The sequence below is a fragment of the Heterodontus francisci genome, chromosome 10 (genome assembly GCF_036365525.1).
Source record: "Heterodontus francisci isolate sHetFra1 chromosome 10, sHetFra1.hap1, whole genome shotgun sequence".
Classification (NCBI taxonomy): Eukaryota; Metazoa; Chordata; class Chondrichthyes; order Heterodontiformes; family Heterodontidae; genus Heterodontus; species Heterodontus francisci.
The window spans coordinates 104,077,201-104,102,953 of record NC_090380.1 but is presented as its reverse complement, the minus strand read 5'-3'; the positions used below and the strand labels follow the sequence as shown (position 1 = coordinate 104,102,953).

The following is a 25,753-nucleotide window of genomic DNA, read 5'->3' as shown; positions in this document are numbered from 1 at the left end:
TCAGACAAAAGCTGTCTGCTCCATAGGAACCGATATGAGCTTTGCAAGCCACACATCACCCTCGCTTACCTACTGTGCACCAGTCCACATCTGCAGCATCCCTGTGTAAACCATTAGAGGCAGTAGCTGACTGAGCCAATGTCCATGTCACTGCATCCATGGAGACACTCATGAGTAATGGTGGCATGGCAATGATGTTATTGCATATGTTGGCTCTCCTGAAGGGACAACAGTGCAAAGGGATGTGACATTGGCGCTACATGCTGGCACACATGTGGCAGCACAGTGGCGCAGTGGTTAGCACCGCAGCCTCACAGCTCCAGCGACCTGGGTTCAATTCTGGGTACTGCCTGTGTGGAGTTTGCAAGTTCTCCCTGTGTCTGCGTGGGTTTCCTCCGGGTGCTCCGGTTTCCTCCCACATGCCAAAAGACTTGCAGGTTGATAGGTAAATTGGCCATTGTAAATTGTCTCTAGTATAGGTAGGTGGTAGGGAAATATAGGGACAGGTTGGGATGTGGTAGGAATATGGAATTAGTGTAGGATTAGTATAAATGGGTGGTTGATGGTCGGCACAGACTCGGTGGGCCGAAGGGCCTGTTTCAGTGCTGTATCCCTCAACTCAACTCAACTACATCATTCACACAGAGAAAAGGACACACATGTGGGCGAGGAACATTTAGTGAAAGACGTATTTACATTGCTGTGACACCCATTTGTATCAGTGTGTTCTCTGTAAACCTCTGTAATTCCTTTTATGGTCTATTTAAGTCTTATGTCCTGGAATGTGCAAATGTACGATTATTCACCCAGGTGTGGCACGCCTACAAGAATAAATGTTCACTTGAGTGGCAGAAGGGGATTGCAACTTCACAGGACACTGGGACACAGTGGGGTAAGTATGTGGCAGCAAAGTGGAAAGTGCTGGGGTCACTCAGAAGGTCAGGCAGCATCTGTGGAGAGAGAAGTAGAGTTAACGTTTCAGGTCTGTGTACTTGGACAAGTTAACTCTGCTTCTCTCTCCACAGATGCTGGCTGACCTGCTGGATTTCTGCAGCACTTTCTGCTTTGCTGCCAGATTGACAGCAGCCCCACTCTTCAGCAGTCAGGTAAGTATTCTTTGACAGCTATGAGGAAGTAGGTGCTGGGTAAAGGCCTGCTCAGATCAGGAAAAAAAACCCGACCCGAACCCAACAGAACCACATCAGACCCGAGCCCGACCTGGCCCAAGTCCTTCCATTTTTTTCCGCGCCCGACCCGACCCGACCCGACCCGATCACCGGAATGTTCACTTTACCTACCTTCCAATTCCAAATCCGTTTTTCACTTATTCAGTTTGTGCAGATAAGCAACAAAAACTGTAATTGGACTTGAAAGGTTGTTTAAAAAGATGAAGATTGGAGCCACAAGGTCAGTGATTGTTTGGCCATGAGTTAAACAGAAACCCATGGAGTTGTGCCCAGACAGGTTGTGCCACATTGTACCAGTATATGTATTGCCTAAAATAAACACAGCAATTGCCCGAAGGCTCAGAAAATATCATTATACATTACCTAGACTCCTGCTTTACAGGTTGAAATACTTGCTGCAAGTTTATCCAGTGAGCAGCTGAGATGCAGAGACCAGGAAGATCCTGAGTGATTAATTATTATAAAATATACAGTAATTATATAAAAATATAAAATGATCACTGTCAGGACTCTAGTCTACATACATACAGTACTGTATTGGGTACAACTCCATGGGTTTCAGTTTAACTCGTGACCAAACAATCACTGACTTCGTGGCTCCAATCTTCATCTTTTTAAACAACCTTTCAAGTCCAATTAATACAGTGTGTGTCCAACCCGGACCCGACCCCACCCGGACCCGGCCTGACCTGGACCCAGCCCGACCCGACCCGAGCCCGAAAGCTGGATCCGGAAGAGTGACCCGACCCGACCTGACCCGAACCCGACACATGTCTGGGTTGGGTAGCAGACCTTTACTGCTGGGGCGCTTAAAATAGGGCCCCAGCACCTGCTGCACAACTGTCAAAACTCTCGCTGCGCCGAATGTCCCCCCTCTCCCCACTTAATATTGGGGGGGGGGGGGGTGGCAGCGTGCGCCTCTATGGAAATGAGCCCCTGCGATTAATATCATGGGGGCTCAGCGGCCACCAGCAAATGCAGGCGCGCTGCCGAGTTCAGAGGGTGCCGCCGTGGAGCATGGCGTACCAGTAAAATTCAGCACAGTGTGTTTAAAAATAAAACCCTGTTACAGTAAGACCTGGTGAAGGCTGAAAGAGAACCCTAGACACCTTTCTCACGGGTCATGACAATATATTAAAAAGGAAACATTTGCAAAGCTATGGGGAAAGAGCAGGGGGAATGGAACGAATTGGATAGCTCTTTCAAAGCATCAGCAGAGGCACAATGGGCTTAATGGCCTCCTTTTGTCCTCTATAACCTGGTGTTCAGCTTGACTTTCCTGACAAAGAAAAAAAATAATTTCTGCTGCCCATTTTTAGACTCAAACCTCCAATTTTTAAAGGAAATTATGCTTTCCAAGGCTCCAGGAGTCAGGAAGTGAGGCACTTGGTGTAGAATACCCAACCTCTGACCTGCTCCTGCAGGCACAGTATTTATGGGGGAAATATTTACTAACTTGACCTGCATGGAGGGTGTTGGTCAGAAAGTTGTGGGGAACCCACAATTCGGGATTCCCCATGCACTGCATCCATGGCTTCCCGTCCACAGGCAAGATTGATTGACAGGTTAGATCCAGTCAGTTCAGGAGTCAGTCAGTGAAGCTGCAGCAGCAGGTAAGTCTGCGCTGAAGAGGAGGGTGGAGGGAGTTGACTGGCGAAGGTAATCGATTTTTTAGGAAGAGGATGATCGAACGGGGTGAGGCCGGTCAGGGAAGAGGGGTCAATTAGGGCAAGGAGGAGGTCAATCAGGGATATGAATGGGGGGAATCGATCAGGAGGGAGGGAGGGTGGTCGATCAGGTGGGAGAAGGTGTTTGATTGAGGGGAGCAGGGAGGTCGATCGGGGGTGGTGGAGGAGGAGTGTGGCTTGTTGGGGGGGCCATTTGTGGGGGCGGGTAGTGGGTGGTCAATCAGGTTGGTTGCCAATCCTGAAGGGAGATTGGGGGCTTGAAGTAGGAGGAGGTCAGAGACCTGAAGCAGCCACGCGAACCATTCGGTTGTTTCCACAACCTTAAGGGGGCAACAAGGGATGGGTAATAAATGACAGCCTTGCCAGTGACACCCACATCCTGAGAATTAGTTCTTCAAGAGAATATAATGAAAACTTTGCAAATGTGGTTTGACACTGCAAGTGATTTCCAAATCATTGACAGGGGCCTGCTTCCTTACAGGGACTGCAAAGCAAACAAATATGTACTTAGGGTGCTTGTTAAACCAGTACAACAAGGGAATCAGCCTCCTGTAGCAAGTCTTAAAAGAGAGCGGCACTCCAGGCCTAACAAATGTGACTTAAACGGAAATGCTACTTTTTGTTCCAAATTCAGAAGCAAGCAAAACTTGAAATCATTGATCGCTGTGTTAACCGGGGTGCACAGAGCTCCGTGCAGATCAACCCCCATTCCGATTTTCAACCTAAATACACTTAGCACCTGCAGGGGGATTACTGATCCCAGACAGTTTGCCAATTCCGGCTGAAATAACTAAACCAACCAGAAATAAAAACTGAAGAGAATGAAAGTTGGCGGGGGGGGGTGGGGGGGGGTAGGGGGAACGAGGAGGATCAAGCGGCAACTTTGCAAATAATGAATACAAGTGGAACATTAAGTTAGTGGCAACATTGGTAGGACGATCAAGGATGAAGCTGAACATCCCGCCCAGGGTGGATGGTAACACTGAGTGAAACTGCAGGATCAGCTCCGAAATTAACCAGTCCGCGATGAAATTGAAGCACACACCCCGGGATGACTTTCCAAGGATCACCCACCCACCGTCAGACCCCGGAGAAGCAACTGATTGGAAATGGAAGAGGTTGTTGGTTGCTCACCGTCCACTGGCAGTCGGAATTGCGATACCATTTTACCACCGTGACCCAGTTAGCCGCCTGTCAAAGCTGCATTTCTATATTCAGGTGAGTGAAAAGCGCCTTCCACTGTGGACCTTGTACCTTGGGCGTGTTTACTTACTTAGGTGGGTCTTTTGTTTCACTGAATCCTTACTGACTCAGGGGTGATTGACAGGTAAGCCGAAAAGATCCTGCAGAGAGATGGATATAGGTGGGATGAATTTCAACCCCTTACTGGCCCTCCTTCGGCATTGATTGAAGAACAGTACCGATTTAGATGGACCAGGAGAAGGCTTTTGACAGGATATCGCACACCTACATGATGGACGTGCTTTCCAAAATGGGGTTTGGGGAGGGAATCTGCAATTGGATCCAACTGCTCTACACAAACATCAGTAGCGCAGTCTCAATCAACGGGTGGGAATCTGAAAGTTTCCCGATCCAATCTGGAGTCAGACAGGGCTGTCCTCTGTCCCCGGTCTTGTTTGTTTGCTGTATTGAACCCTTTGCTGAGTCTATTAGGAAGGATGCGAGCATAAGAGGGGTGACAATCCCAGGCAGCGGAGGCACTCAGGTCAAAACCTCCCTGTACATGGATGACGTCGCCGTCTTCTGCTCGGATCCGCTGTCCGTGCGCAGACTGATGAGCATCTGCGACCAGTTCGAACTGGCCTCGGGAGCCAAAGTTAACCACGGCAAGAGCGAGGCCATGTTCTTTGGGAACTGGGCTGACCGATCCTTTGTCCCCTTCACCGTCAGGTCAGATTACCTGAAGGTGCTAGGGATATGGTTCGGAAGTGCCGGGGCGTGCACCAAAACATGGGAGGAGCGAGTAGCCAAGGTACGACAAAAGTTGGGCATGTGGGGGCAGCGATCTCTCTCCATTGTGGGTAAGAACCTGGTCATCAGGTGCGAGGCGCTCACGTTGTTGCTCTACGTGGCGCAGGTCTGGCCCATACCCCACTCCTGCGCCGTGGCAGTCAACCGAGCCATTTTCCGCTTCGTCTGGGGATCTAAAATGGACCGGGTCCGGAGGGACACGATGTTCAAATCTCTGGACATGGGCGGGAAAAATGTACCCAACGTGGCCCTCATCCTGATGACCACCTTCGTGTGCGGCTGCATCAAGCTATGTGTAGATCCCCAGTACGCAAACTCCAAGTGTCACTACGTGCTGAGGTTCTATCTGTCCCCGGTGTTGCGAAGGATGGGCCTGGTCACATTGCCGCGGAACGCACCATGCAGTTGGGCGGCGCCGTACCACCTATCCTTCGTGGAGCAGTTTCTGCGGAAAAACACCTTTGACCACCGGTCCATCAGGCAGTGGTCTGCACGGAATGTCCTCAAGGCCCTACGGGAAAAGGAAACGGTGGATCCTGTCGGATGGTTCCCCGAGCAGACCGTCAAAGTCATTTGGCGGAATGCCTCATCACCAGAACTTTCAAACAAGCACCAAGACGTAGCTTGGCTGGTGGTGAGAAGGGCCCTCCCCGTCAGATCCTTCATGCACACCCGAAGTCTCGCCCCCTCCGCACAGTGCCCCCGCGTTGGCTGTGGTGGGGAAGAGACGGTCGCCCACCTCCTCCTGGAATGTGCCTTTGCAAAGCAGGTGTGGAAAGAGATGCAGAGGTTTTTGTCAAGGTTCATCCCAAGCAGCTCTGTAACACAGGAGTCTGTGCTCTACGGGCTGTTCCCAGGGACGCACACCGAGACAAACATCAACTGCTGCTGGAGGACTATCAATTCGGTGAAAGACGCCCTTTGGTCTGCCCGAAACTTGCTGGTCTTCCAGCGCAAAGAGTTGTCCACCACCGAATGTTGCAGACTGGCACATTCCAAGGTCCAGGACTACGTGCTGAGGGACGCACTAAAGCTTGGGGCAGCCGCAGCAAAGGCTCAATGGGGAAAGACCACTGTGTAAGGTTCCCCCACCAAGCTGGACTGAGGGGCTGGATCCATGGGAAACCCCTCGAACTGTATCATCAATATTCTCAATTGCTGTAAATGTAAAACTGTAATTGACATGACAATTGTGAAACGGAAGGGTTGGGAAGAAACTCATGACAGTATTGAAAGAAACTGACCTCCCTTGCAATATTTGTATTTTTTGGTGCTGTTTGGAAACTGTTTGGCAATGTAATTTTTACAGATTTTTATGAATAAAGTATATTTTGGATTTAAATTAAAAAAAAGATTTAGATGAACCGCAACACTCTTGAATGTGAAGTACTGTGTGCAGTTCTGGTCACCTCATTACAGAAAGGATGTAGTTGCACTAGAGAGGGTACAGAGGAGATTTACAAGGATGTTGCCAGAACTGGAAAAATGCAGCTCTGAGGAAAGATTGGATAGGTTGGGGTTGTTCTCCTTGGAACAGAGAAGGCTGACTGATTGAAATGTACAAAATTTTGAGGGGCCTGGATAGAATGGAGGCGAAGGGTCTATTCCCCTTAACAGAGAGGTCAGGGGGCACAGATTTAAAGTGATTGATAGAAAAGTTAGTGAGGAGATTTTTTTTTTTCACCTAGACGGTGGTGGGGGTCTGGAACTCACTACCTGAAAAGGCAGAGACCCTCAACTCATTCAAAAGGAATCTGGATATGCACCTTAAGTGCCGTAATCGGCAGGGTTACGGACCAAATGCTGGAAAGTGGGATTAGAATGGGATAGTGGGATCATTTTTCGGCCGACACAGACACGATCGACCAAGTGGCCTCTTTCTATGCCTTAAACTTTCTATGATCCTATGATTAATACAATGTGGGAGGGGGAAAACATCCCTTCCCCACTAATAGCCATGATCCAACAGCGGTCCAAGGAGATCCAGGAATGCATTAGAAGTCTGTGAAGGATAAAGAACAAAGAACAGTACAGCACAGAAACAGGCCATTCGGCCCTCCAAGCCTGCGCCAATCTTGATGCCTGTCTAAACTAAAACCTTCTGCACTTCCGGGGACCGTATCCCTCTATTCCCATCCTATTCATGTATTTGTCAAGATGCCTCTTAAACGTCGCTATCGTACCTGCTTCCACCACCTCCTCCGGCAGCAAGTTCCAGGCACTCACCACCATCTGTGTAAAGAACTTGCCTCGCACATCCCCTCTAAACTTTGCCCCTCACACCTTAAACCTATGTCCCCTAGTAACTGACTCTTCCACCCTGGGAAAAGCTTCTGACTATCCACTCTGTCCATGCCACTCATAACTTTGTAAACCTCTATCATGTCGCCCCTCCACCTCCGTCGTTCCAGTGAAAACAATCCGAGTTTATCCAACCTCTCCTCATAGCTAATGCCCTCCCGACCAGGCAACATCCTGGTAAACCTCTTCTGTAACCTCTCCAAAGCCTTCACGTCCTTCTGGTTGTGTGGCGACCAGAATTGCATGCAATGTTCTAAGTGTGGCCTAACTAAGGTTCTGTACAGCTGCAGCATGACTTTATACTCTATGCCTCGACCGATGAAGGCAAGCATGCTGTATGCCTTCTTGACTACCTTATCCACCTGCTTTGCCACTTTCAGTGACCTGTACGTCCAGATCTCTCTGCCTGTCAAGACTCCTCAGGGTTCTGCCACTTACTGTATACTTCCCACCTGCATTAGACCTTCCAAAATGCATTACCTTGCATTTGTCCGGATAAAACTCCATCTGCCATTTTTCCGCCCAAGTCTCCAACCGGTCTACATCCTGCTGTATCCTCTGACAATCCTCATCACTATCCGCAACTCCACCAACCTTTGTGTCGTCCACAAACTTACTAATCAGACCAGCTACATTTTCCTCCAAATCATTTATATATACTACAAACAGCAAAAGTCCCAGCACTGATCCCTGCGGAACACCACTAGTCACATCCCTCCATTCAGAAAAGCACCCTTCCACTGCTACCCTCTGTCTTCTATGACCGAGCCAGTTCTGTATCCATCTTGCCAGCTCACCTCTAATCCCGTGTGACTTCACCTTTTGTACCAGTCTGCCATGCGGGACCTTGTCAAAGGCTTTACTGAAATCCATACAGACAACATCCACTGCCCTTCCTTCATCAGTCATCTTCGTCACTTCCTCAAAAAACTCAATCAAGTTAGTGAGACACGACCTCCCCTTCACAAAACCATGCTGCCTCTCGCTAATAAGTTTGTTTGTTTCCAAATGGGAGTAAATCTTGTCCCGAAGAATCCTCTCTAATAATTTCCCGACCACTGACGTAAGGCTCACCGGCCTATAATTTCCTGGATTATCCTTGCTACCCTTCTTAAACAAAGGAACAACATTGGCTATTCTCCAGTCCTCTGGGACCTCACCTGTAGCCAATGAGGATGCAAAGATTTCTGTCAAGGCCCCAGCAATTTCTTCCCTTGCCTCCCTCAGTATTCTGGGGTAGATCCCATCAGGCCCTGGGGACTTATCTACCTTAATGCTTTGCAAGACACCCAACACCTCCTCCTTTTTGATAACGACATGACCCAGACTATCTAAACTCCCTTCCCTGGACTCATCATCCACCAAGTCCTTCTCTTTGGTGAATACTGATGCAAAGTACTCATTTAGAACCTCGCCCATTTCCTCTGGCTCCACACATAAATTCCCTCCTCTGTCCTTGAATGAACCAACCCTTTCCCTGGTTACCCTCTTGCTCTTTATACACTTATAAAAAGCCTTGGGATTCTCCTTGATCCTGTTTGCCAATGACTTTTCATGACCCGTTTAGCCCGCCTGACTCCTTGCTTAAGTTCCTTCCTACTCTCTTTATATTCCTCAAGGGCTTCATCTGTTCCCAGCCTTCTAGCCCTTATGAATGTTTCCTTTTTCTTTTTGACTAGGCTCACAATATCCCTCATTATCCAAGGTTCCGGAAACTTGCCAAACTTATCCTTCTTCATCACAGGAACACGCTGGTCCTGGATTCTAACCAACTGATGTTTGAAAGACTCCCACATGTCAGATGTTGATTTACCCTCAGTCGCCCCCAATCTAAATTCTTCCGTTCCTGCCTAATATTGTTATAATTAGCCTTCCCCCAATTTAGCACCTTCACCCGAGGACTACTCTTATCCTTATCCACAAGTACCTTAAAACCTATGGAATTATGGTCACTGTTCCCGAAATGCTCCCCTACTGAGACTTCGACCACCTGGCCGGGCTCATTCCCCAATACCAGGTCCAGTACGGCCCCTTCCCTAGTTGGACTATCTACATATTGTTTCAAGAAGCTCTCCTGGATGCTCCTTACAAATTCTGCCCCATCCAAGCCCCTAGCACTAAGTGAGTCCCAGTCAATATAGGGGAAGTTAAAATCACCCACCACTACAACCCTGTTACTTTTACACCTTTCCAAAATCTGTCTACATATCTGCTCCTCTACCTCCCCCTGGCGGTTGGGAGGCCTGTAGTAAACCCCCAACATCGTGACTGCACCCTTTCTGTTTCTGAGTTCCACCCATATTGCCTCGCTGCATGACCCCTCTGAGGTGTCCTCCGGCAGTACAGCTGTGATATTCTCCTTAACCAGTAATGCAACTCCCCCACCCCTTTTACATCCCCCTCTATCCCACCTGAAGCTTCTAAATCCCGGAACATTTAGCTGCCAATCCAGTCCGTCCCTCAACTAAGTCTCTGTAATAGCAACAACATCAAGCAAAGTGTAATAGCTAATCTGTACCTCAAAGTCCATTTACGTGCCTGAGCTCCATATCCCTGATACCCTTACCTCCCAAAATTCAGACCCTTCATCAGACCTGCTGAGTATTTCCAGCATTTTCTGTTTTTACTTCCGATTTCCAACTTCTGCAGCACTTTGTTCTTGTAAAAGTTTATCAATTCCCCCCATGGCCTCTCCCCTCCCTATGTCTGTAATATCCTCCAGCCCCACAACCCTCCGAGATATCTGCACTCCTCTAATTCTGGCCTCTTGAGCATCCCTGATTTTAATTGCTCCATTGATAGGGGATAGGGGAGGGGATAAAAGAGGAGGTGGTATTGCACTGTTGATCAAGGAGTCAAATACTGCAGTACGGAAGGATGATATCTTAGAAGGTTCTTCAAATGAGGCCATATGGGTAGAACATAAAAACAAAAAGGGGGCAATCACTTGGCTGGGAGTGTACTACAGGCCTCAAAACAGTCAGGGAGAGATAGATGAACAGATATGTAGGCAAATCTGAGAGACGTGTAAAAATAATAGGGTAATAATAGTAGGGGATTTTAACTGCCCCAATATCAACTGGGATAGTCTTAGTGCAAAAGGCCTAAAGGGGGAGGAATTCTTAAAATGCATACAGGAGAGCTTTTTAAGCCAGTACGTTGGAAGTCCTACAAGAGAAGGGACAGTACTGGACCTAATCCTAGGGAATAAAACTGGACAAGTGGTAGAAGTATCAGTGGGGGAGCATTGCAGGGATAGTGACCATAACTCTGTAATATTTAAGCTAGTTATGGAAGAGGACAACGACCGGCCAGAAATAAAGGCACTGAATTGGGGCAAGGCTGATTTCAATTTGATAAAACAGGATCTGGCCAAAGCTGACTGGGAGCAGCTACTTGTGGGAAAGTCTACATCAGGCCAGTGGGAGTCATTCAAAGTGGAAATAGTGAGGGTTCAGAACCAACATGTACCCTTTAAGGTGAAAGGTAGGACCATCAAGTCCAGGGAACCCTGGATGTCAAAGGGTATAGAGTATTGGATCAGGAAATAAAAGGAGGATTATGGCAAATTCGGAGTGCTGACAACAGCGGAGGCATTAGAGGAATATAGAAAGTGTAGGGGGGTTACTTAAAAAAGTAATTAGGAGAGCGAAGAGGGGACATGAAGAAACATTGGTGGGCAAGATAAAGGAAAATCCTAAGGTGTTTCGTAAGTATATTAAGGCAAGAGGATAGCCAGGGAAAGAGTAGGGCCCATTAGGGACCAAAGTGGCAATCTGTGTGTGGAGCTGGAGGACATAGGTGAGGTTTTAAATGATTACTTTTCATCTGTTTTCACTGTGGAGAACCATGACGTAGGTGTAGAGATCAGGGAGGGGGATTGCGATATACTTGAACATATTAGCATTGAAAGGGAGGAAGTATTAGATGTTTTAGTGGGCTTAACATTGGATAAATCCCCAGGCCCAGATAAGATGTATCCCAGGCTGTTATGTGAGGCAAGGGAGGTGATAGCAGGGGCTCTAACACAAATTTTCAGATCCTCTCTGGCCACGGGAGAGGTGCCAGAGGACTGGAGGACAGCGAATGTAGTACCATTATTCAAGAAGGGTGGCAGGGATAGACCAGATAATTACAGGCCAGTGAGTCTAACATCAGTCGTTGGGAAACTATTGGAAAAAATTCTGAGGGACAGGATTAATGTCCACTTGGAGAGGCAGGGAATAATCAGGGATAGTCAGCACGGCTATGTCAGGGGGAGATCGTGTCTAACTAACTTGATTGAATTTTTCAAGGAGGTGACCAGATGCGTAGATGAGGGTAAAGCAGTAGATGCAGTCTACATGGACTTCAGTAAGGCTTTTGATAAGGTCCCGCATGGGAGATTGGTTAAGAAGGTAAGAGCCCATGGGATCCAGGGCAATTTGGCAAATTGGATCCAAAATTGGCTTAGTGGCAGGAAACAGAGGGTGATGGCTGAGGGTTGTTTTTGCGAGTGGAAGCCTGTGACCAGTGGTGTACCACAGGGATTGGTGCTGGGACCCTTGCTGTTTGTAGTGTACATTAATGATTTAGACGTGAATATAGGAGGTATGATAAGTAAGTTCGCAGATGACATGAAAATTGGTGGTGGTGTAAATAGTGAGGAGGAAAGCCTTAGATTACAGGACGATATAGATGGGCTGGTAAGATGGGCAGAGCAGTGGCAAATGGAATTTAATCCTGAGAAGTGTGAGGTGATGCATTTTGGGAGGACTAACAAGGCAAGGGACTATACAATGGATGGTAGGACCCTAGGAAGTACAGAATGTCAGAAGGACCCTGGTGTACTTGTCCATAGATCACTGAAGGCAGCAGCACAGGTAGATAAGGTGGTTAGGAAGGCATATGGGATACTTGCCTTTATTAGCTGAGGCATAGAATATAAGAGCAGGGAGGTTATGATGGAGCTAGTTAGGCCACAGCTGGTGTACTGTGTACTGTTCTGGGCACCACACTATAGGAAGGATGTGATTGCACTGGAGAGGGTGCAGAGGAGATTCACCAGGATGTTGCCTGGGCTGGAGCATTTCAGCTATGAAGAGAGACTGAAAAAGCTAGGGTTGTTTTCCTTAGAACAGAGAAGGATGAGGGGGACATGATTGAGGTATACAAAATTATGAGGGGCATTGATAGGAAGAGACTTTTTTCCCTGAGCAGAGGGGTCAATAACTGGGGGGCATAGATGTAAGGTAAGGGGCAGGAGGTTTAGAGGGGATTTGAGGAAAAAGATTTTCACCCAGCGGGTGGTTGGAATTTGGAATGCACTGCCTGAAGTGGTGGTAGAGGCAGGAACCCTCACAACACTTAAGAAGTATTTAGATGAGCACTTGAAATGCCATAGCATACAAGGCTATGGGCCAAATGCTGGAAAATGGGATTAGAATAGTTAGATGCCTGATGGCCGGCACAGACACGATGGGCAGAAGGGCCTGTTTCTGTGCTGTATAACTCTTTGATTCTATGACTGTATTGCTGGCTGTGCCTTCAGCTGTCTAAGCCCTAAGCTCTGGAATTCCTTCCCTCCACCTCTCCACCTCTCTACCCTTCTTTCCTTCTTTAAGATGCTCCTAAAAATCTACATTTTTGACCAAGCTTTTATTTCTCCTCATGTGGTTCAATGTCATATTTTGTTTCATAATGCCCCTGTGAAGCACGTTGGGACATTTTATAGCATTAAAAGCGCTTTATAAATATAAGTTGTTGTCGTTGATCTCAGTCTTGAAAGCTCCCACTGCCTTGAAGAGAGAGAGAATTCTAGATTTCTACTACTGTAAGATGTAACTTCTTACCTTTGGTTGGTTACTCCACAGTTCGAACACGAGAACTCCGAGACATGAGACAACACTCAAAGCTCAAATTAAACACTAATAACTTTACTGGGATCGGTGGGAATGCTAGTTAACAATAGAAAACACCCATTAGAAATACACCCATTAGCCATCAATGCGATACAAGAAATCATACATACACAATCACCAAATAAGCAGTCACCTCCCTGCTGATCGTTCTCCTCAGTAGCTGACCAAGTTCAGAGAATCACGGAATTCTTGGGGAGGTGGTGGCGTGGCAGTAATGTCACTAAACTAGTAACCCAGAGCCCCAGGCTAATGCTCTGGGGACATGGGTTCGAATCCCACTATGGCAGATGGTGGAATTTGAATTCAGTTAATAAATCTGGAATTAAAAAGTTAGTCTAGTGGTGATCATGAAACCATGGTCAATTGTAGGGAAAGAAATCTGCCCACAGCAATTTGGTTGACTCTTAAATGCCCTCTGTAATGACCTAGCAAGCCACTTAGTTGTATCAAACTGCTACATAGTCCTGGAAAAGGAATGAAACCAGACGGACCACCCGGCATTGATGTGGGCACTGGAAACAACAATGGCAAAACCAACCCTGTTGACCCTGCAAATTCGTCCTTCCTCACATCTGAGGGCTTGTGCCAAAATTGGGAGAGCTGCGCCACAGACTAGTCAAGCAGCAGCCTGACATAGTCATACTCACAGAATCATACCTTGCAGACAATGTCCCAGACACCACCATCACTATCCAGAGGTGGCGACACAGTGGTATATAGTCGGGAGGGAGTTGCCCTGAGAGTCCTCAACATTGACTCTGGACCCCATGATGTCTCATGGCATCAGGTCAAACATGGGCAAGGAAACCTTCTGCTGATTACCACCTACCACCCTCCCCACCACCCCCACCACCCCACCACCACCCCACCAACCCTCGGCTGATGAATCCATGTTTCTCCACGTTGAACACCAATTGGAAGAAGTGCTGAGGGTAGCATGAGCACAAAATATACTCTGGGTGGGGGACTTCAATGTCTATCACCAAGAATTGTTCGGTAGCACCACTACTGACCGTGCTGGCCGAATCCTAAAGGACATAGCTGCTAGACTGGGTCTGTGGCATATGGTGAGGGAACCAACAAGAGGAAAAAATCAAGTCCCCTCAGGATCTTATATATTTCATTGAGATCACCTCTCATTCTTCTAAAGTCTAACTGGTATAGGCCCAACCTGTTCAACCTTTCTTCATAAGATAAGCCCTTTATCCCCGGAATTAGTTGAGTGAACCTTCTCTGAATTGCTCCTCATGCAATTATGTCCTTTTTCAAATAAGGAGACCAAAACTGTACACAGTTCTCCAGATGTGATCTCACCAAGGTGCTGTACAGCTGCAGTAAAACATCCTTACTTTTATACTAGATTCCCCTTGCAATAAACGCCAACATTCCATTTTAAAAAAACATTCATTTGTGGGAGATGGGCGTCACTGGCTAGGCCAGCATTTATTGCCCATCCCTAATTGCCCTTGAGAAGGTGGTGGTGAGCTGCCTTCTTGAACTTCTGCAGTCCTTGGGGTGTAGGTACACCAACAATACTTTACCTTCCTGATCACTTGCTGCACCTGCTTACTAACCTTTTGTGATTCATGTATCAGGATACCTAGATCCCTCTGTACCACCCGGTTCTGCAATTTCTCTGCATTTAAATAGTATACAGCTTTCCTATTCTTCCTGCCAAAGTGGACAAGTTCACATTTTCCCACATTATTCTCCATCTGCCAAATTTTTGCCCACTATATCCCATTGTAGACTCTTTACCTACTCTTAACAACTTATTTTCCTTCCGATCTTGGTGTCATCGACAAATGGAGCTACCATACATTCGGTCCCTTCATCCAGGTCATTTGATATAAATTGTAAATAGTTGAGGCCCCAGCCCTGATCCCTGTGGCACTCCACTAGTTACAGCTTGCCAACCTGAAAATTAACCATTTATCCCTACTCTATGCTTACTGTAGCTAACCAGTCCTTTATCTATGCTAATATGTTACCCCCTACACCATGTGCTCTTATCTTGTGTAGTAACCTTTGATGTGGCACCTTATCGAATGCTTGTTGAAAAGCTAAGTACACCATGTTTTCAGGTTCCCCTTTATCTGCCTTGCTTGTTACTTCCCTGAAGAGCTCTAATAAATTAAATTTCCCTTTCACTTAACCATGTTGACTCTGTTTGTTCGCATTATGATTTTCTGTAAGAAAAGAGGGAAGAACTAAACATCGCCACTGAGGTCCATCACAAGGCAAAAGGCTCGCTGTGGCAGCTGCCAGTACTGCAAGTTGTAGCCCTCTTAAAAAAATGTTCTCTCAGTTAAAAAAAAAGCTGTCAATTAAAAAAAGCAAGCTGTGGTCTCTCACTTTTAAAGGGATAGAGCTGCAGAAAACAAATCTGTCGAAACAAGAAAAAAGTGTACCCATGAAAAAGACAACTCTTATGTTTATATAAAAAGCAGGATCATTAAGACAATGGCTGTCAGATATCCAGTTATAGATTGGAAGGCATCGAACATAGCGTCTGTATTTAAACTGTTCTGACAACTGATGGAACTGTGTTTCCTGGATCAAGAAGTGAGTGAACCAGGGAAACACATTATCAAAATCAAGATCTAACTCAACAAAGGGGGCCTGCAACAGATCAACACATCAGGATTGTCAGCTAAGAATCAGAAGGACCCTAGCAAACTATGGACATTCCTGGAGCAGTAACTGAAGTAAAGGTAAATTTGCGAGTACATAGGCTTGAGCTTATGACCTACCAGCAAAGGCAGGATGAGCCCATTAACCAGTTTGTTGGAAGGCTCCAAGATAAACCCCAAGAATGCAATGTCGCAGATGTTGAATTGTCAGAATGGGTTGTACAGCTAGCATTTACCCCAATACAGGCTTTTCAAAAAGACCTGCTAGAAAAGAAGGAAGGCCACACCATACATAGATGCACTACTTAATGATGAAATGAAATTTAAAGCCATCATGGCTGGGCACCAACAGTTACGAACGTTGGGGGCACCTATGACAACTGTTATGGTAACCAAGGCTCAGAAGTCTGCTAAGCCTTGTGGCAAATGTTGCCTGACTCACCCAATTCGCAGTTGTCTCGCGTATCAGGACCTGTATGAAGCTTGTGGCATGTGAGGACATTGGGCAAGGCTATGCAGAAGGCCGAGCTCAGATACTGCACACAGGAATGGTGGCAGATTACATGCAGAGAGAACGTCTGCAAGACAGGATGGCAAATGCAACACAAGATATGCCAACGCACAAAAGCCCAAATAGGTACATCAAGTCAGCAAAAAGACAGAGTGCCAGGTGGACATGATGAAGAATGCATTTGTGCGAACCGCAAGCAAGCATTTCACATATACTATTTGGATCAACATGTCAATGCTATTATGCGATCTGAGGCATTTGCCATGATTAGGATTATATGTCCGCAGAAGAGTGGCAAGCATAAGCTCAAAGTGAAAATTGACACCAGAGCAAATGCAAGGATTCTGCCCATCCAGTACTGAAGGACATGTACTGAAAGAAATGGGAGTCTATGGTACAACCCACCATAACAAGGCTCACTGCCAACAATGGTTCTCCAATCAAGTGCTTTGGAACAATGACACACAGTGCAGCTATGGGAGCTCCGAATGGCTCCGAATGGCTACCACAAATGTTTTATATTGTAGATACCAGATTGGACCAGCTGACGCAGGACTTCCAGTATGCAAAGATTTATGAATCATCACAATACATGAATTCAGTAATGCACCACAGATGGTAGGAAATACCCAGGTCGAGTGTATTGGGTTGGTCCATGTAAAGGATGACTCAAACCTGGGAGTCTTGACACAAAGAGGCGATATGACTGGTAGTCTCTCCTCAGGCTTCATCTGGTTGCAGCAAGTATCCAGAGACCAGAGGGATTGCCGGTGACTGGTGATGTTGCCAGTCATCATTTTTCCAAGCTTTTTAAACAAGGAAAGATAAAGCACCGTATGACAGGCAAGCAGGACAAGAATTAGCTCGATTGTGAGTAGCACAGAAGATCAGAGTCCTCAATCATGCTTGGGGAACTTGGTATCCTGCAGAGGTTACTAGGATATGCGACCAGCCCAGATTGTATGAGGTCCAGACACCGCATGGTGCAATTCCCAGATGGAAACGTAGAAACATAGAAAATAGGAGCAGGAGTAGGCCATTTGGCCCTTTGAGCCTGCTCCGCCATTCATTATGATCATGGCTGATCATCCAACTCAGTAGCCTCTTCCCGCTTTCGCCCCATACCCTTTGATCCCTTTAGACCCAAGAGCTATATCTAACTCCTGTTTGAAAACATTCAATGTTTTGGCCTCAACTGCTTTCTGTGGTAGCGAATTCCACAGGCTCACCACTCTTTGGGTGAAGAAATTTCTCCTCATCTCAGTCCGGAAAGGTTTACCCTGTATCCTTAGACTATGACCCCTGGTTCTGGACTCCCCCACCATCGGGAACATCCTTCCTGCATCTACCCTGTCAAGTCCTGTTAGAATGTTATAGGTTTTTATGAGATCCCCCCTTACTCTTCTGAACTCCAGCGAATATAATCCTAACCGACTCAATCTCTCCTCATGTGTCAGTCCCGCCATCCCAGGAATCAGTCTGGTAAACGTTCGCTGCACTCCCTCTATAGCAAGAACATCCTTCCTCAGATAAGGAGACCAAAACTGCACACAATATTCCAAGGCCCTGTATAATTGCAGCAAGACATCCCTGCTCCTGTACTCGAATCCTCTTGCTATCAACATACCATTTGCCTTTTTTACCGCTTGTTGCACCTGCATGCTTACCTTTAGCAACTGGTGTATGAGTACACCCAGGTCTCGCTGCATAATCCCCTCTCTCAATTTATAGCCATTCAGATAATAATCGGCCTTCCTGTTTTTGCTACCAAAGTGGATAACCTCACATTTATCCACATTATACTGCATCTGCCACGCATTAGCCCACTCACTCAACTTGTCCAAATCACCCTGAAGCCTCTCTGCATCCTCCTCACAACTCACCCTCCCACCCAGTTTTGTGTCATCTGCCAATTTGGAGATATTGCATTTAGTTCCCTCATCTAAATCATGAATGCATATCGTGAATAGCTGGGGTCCTAGCACCGATCCCTGCGGTACCCCACTAGTCACTGCCTGCCATTTGGAAAAAGACCCATTTATCCCTACTCTTTGTTTCCTGTCTGCCAACCAATTTTCTATCCATCGCAATACACTACCCCCAATCCCACGCGCTTTAATTTTACATGCTAATCTCTTATGTGGGACTTTGTCGAAAGCCTTCTGAAAGTCCAAATAAACCACATCCACTGGCTCCCCCTCATCAACTCTACTAGTTACATCCTCAAAGAATTTTAGTAGGTTTGTCAAGCATGATTTCCCTTTCGTAAATCCATGCTGACTCTGTCTGATTCTACCACTGTTCTCCAAGTGCTCTGCTATAAAATCTTTGAGAATGGACTCTAGAATTTTCCCCACTACCGACGTCAGGCTGACTGGTCTATAATTCCCTTTTTAAATAGTGGGGTTACATTAGCTACCCTTCAATCTGTAGGAACTGTTCCAGAGTCTATAGAATCTTGGAAGATGACCACCAATGCATCCACTATTTCTAGGGCCACTTCCTTAAGTACTCTGGGATGCATACCATCAGGCCCTGGGGATTTATCGGCCTTCAATCCCATCAATTTCCCCAACACCATTTCTCTACTAATACTGATTTCTTTCAGTTCCTCTCTCTCACTAAGCCCTGTGTTTCCCAACATTTCTGGTATGATATTTGTGTCCTCCTTTGTGAAGACAGAACCAAAGTATGCATTTAGCTAGTCAGCCATTTCTTTATTCCCCATAATAAATTCCCCTGTTTCTGACTGTAAGGGACCTACATTTGCCTTCACCAATCTTTTTCTCTTCACATGCCTATAGAAACTTTTACAGTCAGTTTTTATGTTCCCTGCAAGCTTGCTCTCGTACTCTATTTTCCCCTTCTTAATCATTCCCTTGGTCCTCCTTTGCTGAATTCTAAACTGCTCCCAATCTTCAGGTCTGTTGTTTTTCCTGGCAAATTTATATGCCTCTTCCTTGGATCTAATGCTATCTCTAATTTCCCTTGTAATCCATGGTTTGGCTACCTTTCCTGTTTTACTTTTGCACCAGACAGGGATAAACAATTGTTGCAGTTCATCCATGCGCTCTTTAAATGTTTCCCATTGCCTAGCCACTGTCATCCCTTTAAGTAATGTTTCCCAATCCGTCATGGCCAACTCGTGCCTCATACCTTCGTAGTTTCCTTTACTAAGATTCAGGACCCTTGTCTCAAAATCAACTACGTCACTCTCCATCTTGAACTAAAGTCAACTCAGAGAGCTGTACAACAACTGCATGTGACAACCCTATGACATCGCAGACACGTTCAAAGACAACGTTTGAAGATGAAAGTACAGTGGCCACGAGCACAGAGGAAGAACATGCTAACTAGAATTCTGAGTCACCAGAGTCTCAGAGGAGTCGTCAAGACGAGCTCAGCTCTGGGAAGAGGTCTCCCCATTGTAGAGGTGACTGCATTGTAAGCAGCAAATATAGCATACTACATTGAAAGAAGCACAAGTAAATTAACGCTTCACCTGCAGGGTCTGTTTGGGGCCTTGGATGGTGAGGCGAGAGGAAGCAAAAGTGCAGATATTATACTTACTGCGATTGCATAGGAAGGTGCCGTGGCAAGGGGATGAGGTGTCAGGGTGATGGAGAGTGGACCAGGTTGTCACGAAGGGGACAGTCCCTTCAGAATGCTGACAGGGGAGGGGAAGGGAAGATGTGTTTGGTGATGGTATAATGCTGAAGGTGGCAGAAATGACGGAGGATGATTCTTTGAATGTGTAGGCTGGTGGGGTGGAAAATGAGTACAAGGGGAACCCTGTCGCGGTTCTGGAAGGGAGGGGAAGGGGTTAGGGCAGAAGTACGGGAAATGGGTCGGACACGGTTGAGGGCCCTGTCAATCACTTTGCGGGGAATACTCAGTTGAGGAGAAAGGAAGACATATCAGAAGCGCTGTTGTGGAAGGTTGCATCATCAGAATAGATGTGTCGGAGACAGAGAAACTGGGAGAAAGGACTGGAGTCTTCACAGGAGGCAGGGTATGAGGAAGTGTAGTCAAGGTAGCTGTGGGAGTCAGTGGACTTATAATGAATATTAGTGAACAGCCTATCCCCAGAGATGGAGCCAGAGAAGTCAAGGAAGGGAAGTGAAGTCTAGGATGTGGACTGTGTGAAGGCGAGAGAAGGGTGCAAATTGGAAGCAAAGTTGATGACGTTTTCCAGTTCAGGGCAGGAACAGGAAACAGCACCGATACAGTCATCAATGTACTGGAAAAAGAATTGGGGAAGGGGCCTGAGTAAGGACTAGAACCAGGAATGTTCGACATAGCCCACAAAAATACAGGCATAACTAGGACCCATGCAGGTACCCATACCTTTTATTTCGAGGAAGTGAGTGGAGTTGAAGGAGAAGTTGGTCAATGTGAGAAAAGTTCAGCCAGACGGAGGAGGGTGGTGGTGAATGGGGACTGGTTGGACCTCTGTTCAAGGAAGAAATGGAGAGCCCTCAGACCATCCTGGTGGGGGATGGAGGTGTAGAGAGATTGGACATCTATAGTGAAGAAGAGGCGATTAGGGCCAGGAAACCAGAAATTATGAAAATAGGGCGTCAGAAGAGTCATGGATGTAGGTGAGAAGAGACTGGACATGGGAGAAAGGATAGAGTCAAGACAGAAAGAAGTAAGTTCAGTGGGGCAGGAAGAGGCTGAAACAATGGGTCTACCAGGCAATCCTGTTCGTGGATTTTCGGAAGAGGTAGAAGCAGTCTGTCCAGGGTTGCGGGACTATGAGGTGGGAAGCTGTAGAGTGAAAACCTCCAGAGGAGATGAGGCCAGTGATAGTCCTGGAGATAGTCCTGGCGGCACAGTGGTGCAGTGGTTAGCACCGCAGCCTCACAGCTCCAGCGACCCGGGTTCAATTCTGGGTACTGCCTGTGTGCAGTTTGCAAGTTCTCCCTGTGTCTGTGTGGGTTTTCTCCGGGTGCTCCGGTTTCCTCCCACCACCAAAGACTTGCGGGTTGATAGGTAAATTGGCCATTATAAATTGCCCTTAGTATAGGTAGGTGGTAGGGGAAGATAGGAACAGGTGGGGATGTGATAGGAATATGGGATTAGTGTAGGATTAGTATAAATGGGTGGTTGATGGTCAGCACAGACTCGGTGGGCCGAAGGGCCTGTTTCAGTGCTGTATCTCTAAATAAATAAACAATGGCTTGATGTTTGGTGGTGGGGTCATGATCCAAGGGGAGGTAGGAAGAAGTGTCTGAGAGTTGGCACTCAGCCTCTGCAAGGTAGAGGTCAGTATGCAAGACAACAACAGCACCACGCTTTTCAGCAGGTTTAATCACAATGTTGGGATTGAGTGCAGCAAGTTCAGGGGAGACAGGGAGTGAGGGGGGAAGAGAACTTAAGATGGCCGATGTCACGCCAACAGTTCTCAATGAAAAAATCAAGAGTGGGTAAGAGGCCAGAGGGAGGGGTCCAGGTGGAGGGAGAATACTGGAGGCTGGTGAATAGGTCTGCTGGTTGGCTTGGGTGGGTTGGGGTGGGGTAGGGGGTAGATTCCTGGCCAAAGAAGTGAGCCCGGAGGCGAAGGCTGAGCGCGAAATTCATTGAGGTGGGAGCATAAGGCGATAAAACTGAGTCTTTGATAACTGTATCGGTGCCATTTTCCGCTCTCATTCCAAGGAACGATAACAAATCTTTCCCATTAGGCAGGGTCAGAAATGCATAAATGGCTATGATGTTGTCGTATGTAGGCTTTACTCCAGTCACTGACACTTTGTACCCAAGAAAGCCAATCTCTGATGCTGCGAATGTGCATTTGTCCTTGTTGAGTGTCAAATTGAATTGTATGAAACGAGCAAACACCGCGGATAACCGCTGATCATGTTCTGCTTTGTCCCTTCCGTGGCGGCACAGTGGCGCAGTGGTTAGCACCGCAGCCTCACAGCTCCAGCGACCTGGGTTCAATTCTGGGTACTGCCTGTGTGGAGTTTGCAAGCTCTCCCTGTGTCTGCGTGGGTTTCCTCCGGGTGCTCCGGTTTCCTCCCACATGCCAAAGACTTGCAGGTTGATAGGTAAATTGGCCATTATAAATTGCCCCTAGTATAGGTAGGTGGTAGGGAAATATAGGGACAGGTGGGGATGTGGTAGGAATATGGAATTAGTGTAGGATTAATGTAAATGGGTGGTTGATGGTCGGCACAGACTCGGTGGGCCGAAGGGCCTGTTTCAGTGCTGTATCTCTAAACAACGACGTCATCGAGAAGGTTGAGCTTTGGCTTGACGTCTCACAAGACTGAAGAGACAATCTACTGGTACGACCCAGGTTCTAAAATTAGTTCACAGGGCATCCTGCAGTACTGCAACATGTCATTGTGAGTAACAAAGGCTGTAAGATGTTACCTTTGCTCTGGTAGTGGTATCTGAAGATAGCTCCGTTGCATATCGAGCTTCATGAAGACTACGGAGTCATGAAATGATGCTGATAGTTCTTGGATTGTAGGGATCTGCTGCTTGTTTGGAACAATTGCTTTGTTGACCAATTTAAGCTTAAAGTAAAATCGAACTTCTCTATTCTTGATTCACGCAATGACTAGGGTCGATATCTATGGGGATGAGTTGATTTGCTCAATGATACCGTCTTCTTCAGCCAGAGCAGTGGCAACACGGCTGGCACTGTTGTTCAGCAGGGAGGGACAAAGCGCAGAAGAGCAATAGTTATAGGGGACTCTATAGTCAGGGGCACAGATAAGCGCTTCTGTGGACGTAAAAGAGACTCCAGGATGGTATGTTGACTCCCTGGTGCCAGGGTCAAGGATGTCTCTGAACGGACAGGGGGCATTCTGAAGGGGGAGGGTGAACAGCCAGAGGTTGTGGTACACATCGGTACCAATGACATAGGCAGGAAGAGTGATGAAGTCCTGCAGGGGGAGTTTAGGGAGTTAGGTAGTAAGTTAAAAAACAGGACCTCTAGGGTTGTAATCTCTGGATTACTCCCTGTGCCACGTGCCAGTGAGGCTAGAAATAGGAAGATAGTGCAGCTAAACATGTGGCTGAGCAGCTGGTGTAGAAGGGAGGGTTTCAGATATCTGGACCATTGGGCTCTCTTCAGGGACAGATGGGACCTGTACAAGAAGGACAGGTTGCATCTAAACTGGAGAGGCACTAATATCCTGGCTGCAAGGTTTGCTAGCGTCACTCGGAAGGGTTTAAACTAGTGTTGCAGGGGGGTGGGAACCAGAGCAGTAGGACAGCTAGTGAAATAGGATCGGCGCAGGCTTGGAGGGCCGAAGGGCCTGTTCCTGTGCTGTAATTTTCTTTGTTCTTTGTTGTTCTTAAATAAATGAGGACATAGTAAATAAGGCCAGTAGGACTAAGAGGAAGGGCAGGCAGGGAAATGTTGCTGAGCACAGAGGGACTGGTGGTCTGAAGTGCATTTGTTTCAATGCGAGAAGTACAACAGGTAAGGCAGATGAACTTAGAGCTTGGATTAGTACTTGGAAATATGATGTTGTTGCTATTACAGAGACTTGGTTGAGGGTAGGGCAGGATTGGCAGCTAAATGTTCCAGGCTTTAGAAGCTTCAGGCGGGATAGAGGGGGATGTAAAAGGGGTGGGGGAGTTGCATTACTGGTTAAGCAGAATATCACAGCTGTACTGCGGGAGGACACCTCAGAGGGGTCATGCAGCGAGGCAATATGGGTGGAGCTCTATAATAGTAAGGGTGCAGTCACGATGTTGGGGGTTTACTACAGGCCTCCCAACAGCCAGCGGGAGGTAGAGGAGCAGATATGTAGACAGATTTTGGAAAGATGTAAAGGTAACAGGGTTGTGGTGGTGGGTGATTTTAACTTCCCCTATATTGACTGGGACTCACTTAGTGCTAGGGGCTTGGATGGGGCAGAATTTGTGAGGAGCATCCAGGAGGGCTTCTTGAAACAGTATGTATTTACTCCAACTAGGGATGGGGCCATTCTGGACCTGGTATTGGGGAATGAGCCCGGCCAGGTGGTTTCAGTGGTTCGAAGTTTCAGTGGGGGAGCATTTCGGGAGCAGTGACCATAATTCCATAAGTTTTAAGGTACTTGTGGATAAGGATAAGAGTAGTCCACGGGTGAAGGTGCTAAATTGGGGGAAGGCTAATTATAACAATATTAGGCAGGAACTGAAGAATTTAGATTGGGGGCGGCTGTTTGAGGGTAAATCAACATCTGACATGTGGGAGTCTTTCAAACGTTAGCTGATTAGAATCCAGGACCAGCATGTTCCTGTGAGGAAGAAAGACAAGTTTGGCAAGTTTCGGGAAGCTTGGATAACGCGGGATATTGTGAACCTAGTCAAAAAGAAAAAGGAAGCATTCGTAAGGCTGGAAGGTTAGGAACAGACGAAGCACTTGAGGAATATAAAGACAGTAGGAAGGAACTTAAGCAAGGAGTTAGGAGGGCTAAAAGGGGTCATGGAAAGTCATTGGCAAACAGGATTAAAGAAAATCCCAAGGCTTTTTATACATAAATAAAGAGCAAGAGGGTAACCAGGGAAAGGGTTGGCCCATTCAAGCACAGAAATGGGAATCTATGTGTGGAGCCAGAGGAAATGGGCGAGGTGCTAAATGAGTACTTTGCATCAGTATTCACCAAAGAGAAGGACTTGGTGGATGATGAGCCTAGGGAAGGGAGTGCAGATAGTCTCAGTCATCTCATTATCAAAAAGGAGGAGGTGTTGGGTGTCTTGCAAAGCATTAAGGTAGATAAGTCCCCAGGGCCTGATGGGATCTACCCTAGAATACTGAGGGAGGCAAGGGAAGAAATTGCTGGGGCCTTGACAGAAATCTTTGCATCCTCATTGGCTACAGGTGAGGTCCCAGAGGACTGGAGAATAGCCAATGTTGTTCCTTTGTTTAAGAAGGGTGGCAAGGATAATCCAGGAAATTATAGGCCGGTGAGCCTTACGTCAGTGGTAGGGAAATTATTATAGAGGATTCTTCGGGACAGGAATTACTCCCATTTTGGTAATTTGATTTATGCTGTTTTTATAAAGATAAGAGCATTATACCATGCAATGCAGAATATATTCTTATTGCTGCTAAGGTGAAGCAATTTATTGCCACAAGATCTAACTGCTGTTAAGTAAACACAAGATGAGGTCATTCAGAGTGTTACTACTGTGCAAATTGCAATTCCAACCCTTGGCTTTGTCTGGAAATCCTTTGCTACTGAGACATTTTTTTGGACATTGCAAATTAATACTTTACTTCTTGATCAGTTCAGCAGTGACTACAGTTCAAAAGTACTTAATTGGCTGTTTTGACACCTCTTGAGGTTGTGAAAGGCTCGATATAAATGCAAGACTTTCTTTTTATACTTTTTGAATTCTACGACTGAGATTTGATTGTGACACTTGTGGCACATGTTCTTGGAGGTGGCACTGGAGGTCCTGCTGGAAGAGGTCCAGTGGAGTAATGATGTCTTGTACCCACAGACGGGGCGGTATCCACCTTGCTGTCCTGTTCATCTCTCCTGCAGCAGCTGCTCTGCCTGTCTTCATGTCATCCTCCCATTTGTCCTGC

The 25,753-nt window shown here is 46.8% G+C and overlaps 1 protein-coding gene across 1 annotated transcript in view; it reads right to left on the bottom strand.

The window, feature by feature from the left end:
* The window catches only part of LOC137374265 (protein FAM3B-like), a 46,552-nt gene extending 42,466 nt beyond the window's left edge, over positions 1–4,086 (bottom strand). Inside the window, exon 1 of the mRNA XM_068040061.1 lies at positions 4,010–4,086. Within this exon, the coding sequence (XP_067896162.1) occupies positions 4,010–4,040 (31 nt within the window). The 5' untranslated portion in view covers positions 4,041–4,086. The remainder of the gene's footprint in view (positions 1–4,009) is intronic.
* Between the last annotated feature and the right edge of the window lie 21,667 nt (positions 4,087–25,753).